General features: G+C 33.5%; 1 protein-coding gene across 3 annotated transcripts in view; it reads right to left on the reverse strand.

Annotated features, from left to right (window-relative positions):
- TFEC (transcription factor EC) overlaps positions 1-9,782 on the reverse strand; it is a 55,630-nt gene that overhangs the window by 19,608 nt on the left and 26,240 nt on the right. The window contains exon 1 of one of the 3 annotated variants that reach the window (XM_049771039.1): positions 8,057-8,122. The exons of the other annotated variants lie outside the window; for them this stretch is intronic. Within the exon in view, the coding sequence (XP_049626996.1) occupies positions 8,057-8,122 (66 nt within the window). Of the gene's footprint in view, positions 1-8,056; positions 8,123-9,782 lie in introns of those variants that run through there. 3 annotated transcript variants of the gene reach the window in all.

A 9,782-nucleotide genomic window follows, 5' to 3' on the forward strand; every position in this document is an offset into this window, starting at 1 on the left:
GGTGGCCCAAAAACAAAAACAAAAGAGACAGTATGAAAGAAATAACAAAAAGTCCTAAGAAGTATTTAGATAAAGAAAAAATAATAGATTTAAGTGATAGGAACAAATAAAATAATGAAAATTAAATAGGCAAACTTATTTAGAATGTTGATTAGACAGTATTTAGATTTATGAGACACGCCTATATAATAAGACACAAAAGGACAAAAATTAAAGGATAAGAAAGACATCCTTCAAATAATAAGTATAAGAACTAATGTAGATATTTTAATTTTGAATACTGAATTTCAAATTCTTCAATATAGACTAAGAAGTCAACTTTCCCAGAGAATTATAATTATGCATGCACCTAAAAATAAACTTAAGAACTTAAAATTTAAAAGTAAACCACAAGAAAAATGAATAAATATACTAAGTAAGGACTGGAGAGCTAGTATAGTCCAACACAGGTTCAATCACTGATATTTCACAGGGTTCCCTGAACACAACCAGGAGTAATACCTGAGTGCAGAGCTAGCAAGACCTTGAGCATTGCTGGAACAGTAACTTAAATAAGTAAATAGATTTATAAACAAGTGATGATTCTGACCTCATTTTTGAAAAGCAAGTGCACAAAAATATTAGTGATCTTATTTACTTAAATAATGAATATAATTTTTGGCCTAATAGTCCAATATATCATTCTATATTAAAATATTTAAAATTGGGACCAGAGCGATAGCACAATGGATTGGGTGTTTGTCTTGCATGAGCCACACCTGGGTTCAATCTCCAGAATTCCATAAGGCCCCCCAAGCCTGCCAAGGAGCACAAAGCCAAGAATAACTCCTGAGTGAAATCAGATATGGCCAAAAACCAAAATGTATACCAATAAATATATATTAGAAAATGCACATCTTGGGGCCGGAGAGATAGCATGGAGGTAAAGCGTTTGCCTTTCATGCAGAAGGTCATCAGTTCAAATCCCGGTGTCCCATATGGTCCCCGTGCCTGCCAGGAGCAATTTCTGAGCATGGAGCCAGGAATAACCCCTGAGCACTGCCGGGTGTGACCCAAAAACCACACACACACACACACACACACACACACACACACACACACACACACAGAAAATGCACATCTTTCTTAAGTAATTTGGAATATGTGAAATACTGTAAAATATCTAAAGATTGTATTTAGACAAATGAAGGTTTAGCATTTTTGACAGTCTTTGATTTCCAAAATTTTTGAAAACTTTTAAATAACTAAACGATAAAAAATTCTAAAAAGTAAAAATATATAAAAGGTACTGATAAAGAGTACTTAAAAAAAAAGAACCTCAATTAGAATCTGATAAATAAGGTTTTGAAATTTGATAAACTAGATTCAATCTAAATTGTAAACAATAACTCGGGAAAATAAAATACAAATAAAATAAAAGCATGAATAGATAAAGTTTTTAAATTAATAATAATATGTTTTGGCAAGACTGATTAAAAAAGAATAAGGACTAAATAAGTGATATTTTAAGTGAAAGAAAGACAAAACTACAGAACAAATTGAGATTTAGAAAAGATGTTTTACCTTTTAAAATTACCATCAAGAACAAATAAGACACTCAACTCTTAATTTCTCCACCTCTTTTTAACATATGATTTGAAGTTTAAACTGAAGCACTTATACAACCACCAAAAAATTTTGAAAAGTCATAAAATTTAGAAAATAATGATTAAAGTGAACTTTACAGATGAACAATAAGTAGGAGAACAGGTTTACTTATGTGCACTCAACTTAATATATAAATCCAGTAAAATTGAAGTACAAAATCAAAATCAACATGCAAAGTCAATTGCATTTTATACAAAAGTAAGATATATAAACCAGAAATTAAGAGAGTAATCATACTCACAGAAACATCAAAAAAAATTAAATATTTAAGAATAAATTGACTCAAGGAGGCAAAAGACCTGTACACTGGAAACTAAGAAAAAATATTGTTAAAATAAGTTAAAGAAAATATTTTGTGGGAAGAGGGAACAAGACTTATATTTTTAAAATAGGAATATTATTACAGTGACCTATAGATTCAATTCAATCCCTATTCCAACTGCTTTTAATCATTTTTTCTCTATTTTACATCTTCTGTATATTTTATGTCTTATCATTCCCTATGTATTTTAACAATAACTCAGTTTTCATATTTTGCTTTTATAAGTTTATCTGTGTAAATTTTCTTTTCTATTTTCACATCTTAAGCTATTTTGGATCTTCAAAAACAATCCCTGGGTACAGAGACAGAATGAATACTAAGCAGAGTTGGGTGTGACCCAATCTTTCTCTTTCACCCCCTGAAAAGATATTTAGGGCCTGAATTATGTTTCATCCCCAAATATCTTACCATTTCTTTTAATAATTTCCTGAAGAACCAACTCATATTTAAAAAAACTTTCCTCTGATCTCTCCCAGATCAAAAGTATAAATTTAGCTCCCTTTCAGTCATTAAGCTTAAACTCTAATGTGCAGCTTTCATCAGGAGCAGGAGAGATTATACAGTAGGTAAAACATTGCCGTGTGTGTGTGTGTGTGTGTGTGTGTGTGTGTGTGTGTGTGTGTGTGCGCGCGCGCGCGCCTGCGTGCAATCAAGGTTTGATCCGAAGCACCCCATATGGTCACCCCTCCCGAGCATGACTGGGACTGATTCCTGAGCACAGCACTACGAATAAACTGTGACCACCTACCCGATGTGCCGCATGCACCAAAAAGTCAAACAGGCAAATGACTAGTTAACATAATTGAAAAATGCACCTAGGTTATAAGTGTTTTCACACCACATACAATGCCATGGCTTCAAGCAATAGGTTTCACAGAATCGTCTCACTCAATTGTGGGATTTAAGAAAAATAAAAGATAGTATTATAATGATACCCAGAGATAGTAGGGATGAGGGCCAGAAGTACTAGCCCATGATATCAAGCTTACCACAAAGAGTGAAAAGTGCAGTTATATAAATAATTCTCAACAAAATCCTGGCGAACAGGATCCAGTGCCTCATCAAGAAGATCATTCACTTTGATCAAGTAGGTTTCATCCCAGGAATGCAAGGATGGTTTAACATCCTTAAATCTATCAATGTAATACACAACATCAACAACAACAAAAAAATCACATGGTCATATCAATAGATGCAGAAAAAACATTTGATAAGGTTCAACACCCATTCTTGATGAAAACTCTCAGCAAAATAGGAATTAAAGGAACCTTTTTCAATATTGTTAAGGCCATCTACCACAAGCCAGTGGCAAATATTATCCTCAATGGAGAAAAAGTAAAAGTCTTCCCTCTAAATTCTGATACAAGACAACGCTGTCCTCTCTCACCACTCCTATTCAACATAGTACTGGAAGTATTTGCTATAGCGATTACGTAAGAAAAAGTTATCAAGGGAGTTCAGAGAGGAAAGGAAGAAGTCAAGCTCTCACTGTTTGCACATGACATGATACTCTACTTAGAAAACCCTAAAGACTCTACTAAAAAGCTTCTAGAAATAATAAATTCATATAGCAAAGTGGCAGGCTACAAAATTAACACACTAAAATCAATGGTCTTGTTATACACTAATAATGATAGGGAAGAAATGGACATTAAGAGAACAATCCCATTCACATTAGTGCCACACAAACTCAAATATCTTGGAGTCAACCTGACTTAAGATGTGAAGGATCTATACAATAAAAACTATAAAACACTGCTCCAAGAAATAAGAGAGGACACGCGGAAATGGAAACACATACCCTGATCATGGATTGGCAGGATCAACATCATTAAAATGGCAATACTTCCAAAAGCATTGTACAGATTTAACGTGATTCCTCTAAAGATACTCATGACATTCTTCAAAGAAGTGGATCAAACACTTCTGAAATTCATTTGGAACAATAAACAACCTCCAATAGCTAAAGAACACCTTGGGAAAAGGAATATGGGAGGCATTACTTTCCCCAATTTTAAGTAGTATTTCAAAGCAATAGTTATAAAAATAGCATGGTATTGGAATATAAACAGACCCTCAGATCAGTGGAATATGCTTGAGTACTCAGAGGATGTTCCCCAAACATATAACCACCTAGTTTCTGATAAAGGAGCAAGAAATCCTAAATGGAGCAAGGAAAGCTTATTCAACAAGTGGTGTTGGCACAACTGGTTAGCCACTTGCAAAAAAGCGAACTCAGACCCCCAGCTCACATCATGTACAAAGGTAAAATCCAAATGGATTAAAGACCTTGATATCAAATCTGAAACTATAAGGTATATAGAACAACATGTAGGTGAAACACTCCAGGATATTGAGACTAAAGGCATCTTTAAGGAGGAAACAGCACTCTCCAAACAAGTGGAAGCAGAGATAAACAGATGGGACTATATTAAGCTGAGAAGCTTCTGCATCTCAAAGAAGATAGTGCCCAGAATAAAAAGGCCACCCACTGAGTGGGAGAAATTATTCACCCAATACTCATCAGATAAAGGACTAATATCCAAAATTTACAAGGTACTGACAGAACTATACAAGAAAAAAACAACTAACCCCATCAAAAAATGGGGAGAAGAAATGAACAGACACTTTGAAAAAGAAGAAAGGCAAATGGCCAAAAGGCACATCAAAAGATGCTCAACATCACTAATTGTCAGGGAGATGCAAATCAAAACTACTATGAGGTACCACCTCACGCCACTGAGATTGGCACACATCACAAAAAAGGAAAACAAGCAGTGCTGGCGGGGATGTGGAGAGAAAGGAACTCTTTTTCACTGCTGGTGGAAATGCTGTCTAGTACAACCTTTATGGAAAGCAATATGGAGATTCCTTCACAAACTGGAAATTGAACTTCCATATGATCCAGCTATACCACTCCTAGGAATATACCTGAGGAACACAAAACTACAATACAAAAATCCATTCCTTACACCTATTTTCATTGCAGCGCTATTTACAATAGCCAGACTCTGGAGGCAACCAAGATACCACTTCAACAGATGAGTGGCTAAAGAAACTGTGGTACATATACACAATGGAATACTATGCAACCGTCAGGAGAGATGAAGTCATGACATTTTCCTATACATGGATGTACATGGAATCTATTATGCTGAGTGAAGTAAGTCAGAGGGAGAGAGAAAGACACAGAATGGTTTCACTCATCTATGGGCTTTAAGAAAAATGAAAGACATTTTTAACAGTATTTCAGAGACAAGAGAGATGAGGGCTGGTAGGTGCAGCTCATAACATGAAGCTCATCACATAGAGTGATGAGTGCAGTTGGAGAGATGACTACACTGAAAACTATCATAACAATGTGAATGAATGAGGGAAGTAGAAAGCCTGTCTCGAGTACAGGTGTGGTGGGTGGGAAGGAGGGAGATCTGGGAAATTGGTGGTGGGAATGTTGCACTGGTGAAGGGGGGTGTTCTTTACATGACTGTATTAATACAACTATAATCATATTTGTAACCACGGTGTTTAAATAAAAATAATTATAAAAAATAAATTAGTATTTAAAAAAGAATAAATAATAGTATGGGCATAGTGAGCATGGAAAAGAAAAATAATCATATCTTATTCTATTTTTAAAAAAAAGAACAGAACTAACTAAGCCAAAAGCAACCACAGTGGAATCAAGAAACCCAACTTTAACAAGCTTAAAATGGGCCTGCTATACTGGAAGGCTGGGTGGTAAGTGGTAGTGATATGGGATGCACTTAGGGAATACTGATGGAGGGAAGATGACACTGGTGGTGCAGTTGACCGTGATTCATTGTATGCCTGAAACCCACCTATAAAGGATTTCACAAATAACAATGGTTTCAATAAAATTAAAAAAAATTATTTTGGCTAAACCCGGTGATGCTGGCTAGGCCTCAGAAATGTTCCTGGCTTGGGGGACCATATGGGACACACGGATCGAACCGCGGTCAGTCGTAGGCTAGTGGGCACAAGGCAGATACTTTTTCGCTTGCGCCACCATTTTGGCCCCAAAATAATTTTCTTTTTTTTTTTGGTTTTGGGGTCAAACCTGGCAGCGCTCAGGGGTTACTCCTGGCTCTATGCTCAAAAATCGCCCCTGGCAGGCACGGGGGACCATAAGGGATGCCAGGATTCGAACCATCCTTCTGCATGAAGGCAAACACCTTATCTCCATGCTATCTCTCCGGCTCCAATATTTTTTTTTAAATTCCAAACCTATTCTTGAATGGGGTGCAGTTTGGGTCATTCCCATATTGCCAATAAAAATAAATAAACAATAGGCTTCAGACTCCATGTGGGAAGAATGACAGGGAAGTAAAGAATGTAGTCACAAGGAATCTATGCATCTATAACCAAAGGATTTTGAGAAGAAAATATTAAGTTTATTATTACATATATACTATGTCATAGTTGAGTATATTATATGCACATGCTAGATATTAAGATAAGTATGTCATAATGCTAAATAATATTTACAAAAGCATCTATAACAATTTCATTAAGCATCAGTCTGTATTACATCTTAGCACTTTGAAATAAGAATCATACAACTATAAAAATGGAATTCTTTGGGATTCAAACCTAGTCTTTGTGACGCAAAGTCTGGAAAGCATCTTTTGCAGAAGAGAACTCAACTACCTATCTCCATTATAGAAGAGATCTAGTCTTAAGACTTATCATGGTAAGAAATGCTTTGATATACAAAAATGTTGAAAGTCAAATGAACCCTATTTTTCTCATTTTATTCTTTTCCAAAGTTTCTTTTCCTCCTTGTTCCTCACTCTTTTATTGTAGCAAAATCCAACATATTATCCAATCACCAAATCCTCTCCATACTCTTCCATGATAAATGTCCTTTTGTCTTTACCAACCACTATAGGACTAATGAACTACTTCAAAATGGAGTAATGAATTATTACATTTTTCTTATATTTATTCTTCAAAACAGCACTATCACATGTGTATATAACTTACATGCACATGTGAATATAACAATACTATATAAACATTTAATATACATGTATTGTATATATATGTATTGTTTATTATATACAAGTATACTTTAGCACAAAAATACAAAAGATACAAATATGCATATTATATTTTCAAATAATTTTCAGTATAAATATTAAAAGGAAATTCTAAACCCTTTTTAATAGGTGGATGATAGCTATCTATCATCTATCTCCATCTGTATAGTATCCTAGTATAAATTTTTAAAAACTTAAAAAAGCCTAGAGATTTATTTTTACATTTTTACTTTTCTTTACTGTGATAGCATTTATTATAAATCCAAAATGGTAAAAATGAACATGAGATTATTCAAAATAAAAAACAGTGAACATAAAAGGAAGATAAAATTCACACATTCAAAAAGGCAAACTGTAGGAGAGTACATAGTATACAATGCAAACAAACATGAAAATCTGACATTCAAAAGGTTATTTCTTTCCTTTAGGATATTTCTTCATCTAAACGTAGTTAACTAGCTTTTCCAGTTTTTGGACATATACGTTGATCTGTCTACATTTTCATTTGGTAAGCAGAGCTTTCAGGTTTGAATAACATTAAATATGGAATCCCCACTGTGTTATTATTATTATTATTATTATTTTATTCTATTATGATTGAATAAAAATAAAGCATTGGTGGGAATGGAAAACATTTTTGTCCTTAGCCAGCTAGCTGGCTTATAACTTAAGTGGAAAGACAAAATACAAAATAAAAGTGCACGTACTTTTGAATCATACATTTTATATGCAGATAACTATTTTACTGCTAAATTAATAAAAAGATAATACTACAACAAATTGCCAGCGTCACCCTTATTGTTTACTATTTCAGCATGTTTTACAAGACTATGAAAGTATCTATAATGTATCTAGAACACTAAAAACAAATTAACAAGCTTGTCAATTTAGCAGACTCTACATTGCCATTTTACAGCTCAAATTCTACATACCTTATTTTATTGATTATAAGTTTAAAAGTTTAAATACAGTATTTAATGTCGTTTTGTCTCCAAACATTGAAAGAAGTCCAAAATGACTTGCTCACCAGTTTTAATTCTGAAGTATCTATAACCTTCACAATAGCAATGGTTTTCTCTTTTTCTTTCATCATTTTCTTTTCCCTTAAACTTGCACACAATAACTGGGAAAAATGGTGCAGAAACTCCCTCCCCAAAATGAACTTTGTCTCTTCCTTGGACTTTAAGACTAATCTGGTCTAGATTGTGATTGACAAAAGCTTACTTGATGTTATGCAGGTCTTTCAAGTTTCAACAAAGCTCAAGGGGCTGTTAATATTTACTTAGTTCTCCTCTCTGTAATGGGCTTGAACTATGAGATTGCTAAATGTTTCAGACATTCATAGACATCTGACTGAAAAAAAATATCTACAGATCATAAAATAGGTGAGTTACTATGTACAACTGTGTCTGAAGGTAGGTATGCAAATCGTTAGAAATTATAGGCAGAACAACCTTAACCCAAAGACTAGCCAATAATTCTGACTAGAATGTGGCAGATCGCATCAGTCTAGAGTCCTTTTAATTCTAAATTTCAATAGTTCTATGAAGCTCTTTTCTTCTAGAGGCCATCAGGCAAAGCAATATGTAGGCTGATGTACTTGTTATCATCCAGGCCAGAATTCAAATATCTACCCTACTTTCAATTACTGTATGAACTTGAATAAGCTAATGAACTTCTCTATCATTTTTCTCATTTAAAAATTATAATAGGTAATGATATTTTCCATCTCAGAGAAATGCTGTGATTAAATGCTATTTTCATTAAAGTAGTTTGCACTTATTTCATCATTATGTTCATAATGGCAGAATACCTATTATTATTATTATTATTATTATTATTATGTCATTATCTTTATTGCCTCGAGTTTTTTTATCATAAAAAGTACCAAATATTAATTTATGTTGGCAGCAATTTTTTAATATTGTATGTAAATTTTACCAGTTTTAAAATTGTATTTGCTAATACAAAAGCTGGATGACAAGTTTAAATTATGAGAGGCCAGGTTCAAATTTTGGATTAAAGTCACCTCCAATCACCATTGAATATAGCAAAAAAAAAAAAAGAGAGAATAAAATAATTTTGTCATTAATCATATATGTCAATGGGAATTTAAATATAGAAAATTATGGGTCATGGGTAATTTATGGAGATATAGAAGGCTACACTGGCAAAGTAACGCTCACAAAACAATTGAAATATAAAGAGACAGTCATGAAGAGATTTAGGGCAAAGTACTTCAAGAAAGCAAGAAAAAGGAAGTTGAATAATACTGACATAATAATGATGTACATGTCATGTTCTAGGAGGAGGAAAAAAGCAACTGAGGCCAGACACTAAAATAAGGGAAGTATTGAATATGGCAAAGTGCTGATTTATATTTTGACAATTTTAGAAAATTAAAATGTTAAACAAGAAGAAAGGGAATCTGAACATTTCTTTGTGAATATCAATCTAGATTATTTATGAAGAACATTGATATGTACAGCACTGGAAGGATAGAATTTGTGCCTAAAGTTCAAGTGAAGGATAATAGTAGCCTTAAACATAGTTTAGTACAGGTGACTAAAAAGTACTGTCATTCAGCACATCTAAAATACAAAATCAAACTGATTTTAGGTCTTCTAAAGACTTGATTATAATTTGAAGATGTGAATGGTTTTCTTACAGCTATAAGAAATTTTCAGAAGTCAGAAGACTGATCATTCAATTAACTCATACCAATTCTGACACTATCTGGAGATAGCCACAGA

This window comes from Suncus etruscus, chromosome 1 (genome assembly GCF_024139225.1).
Source record: "Suncus etruscus isolate mSunEtr1 chromosome 1, mSunEtr1.pri.cur, whole genome shotgun sequence".
Taxonomy (NCBI): domain Eukaryota; kingdom Metazoa; phylum Chordata; class Mammalia; order Eulipotyphla; family Soricidae; genus Suncus; species Suncus etruscus.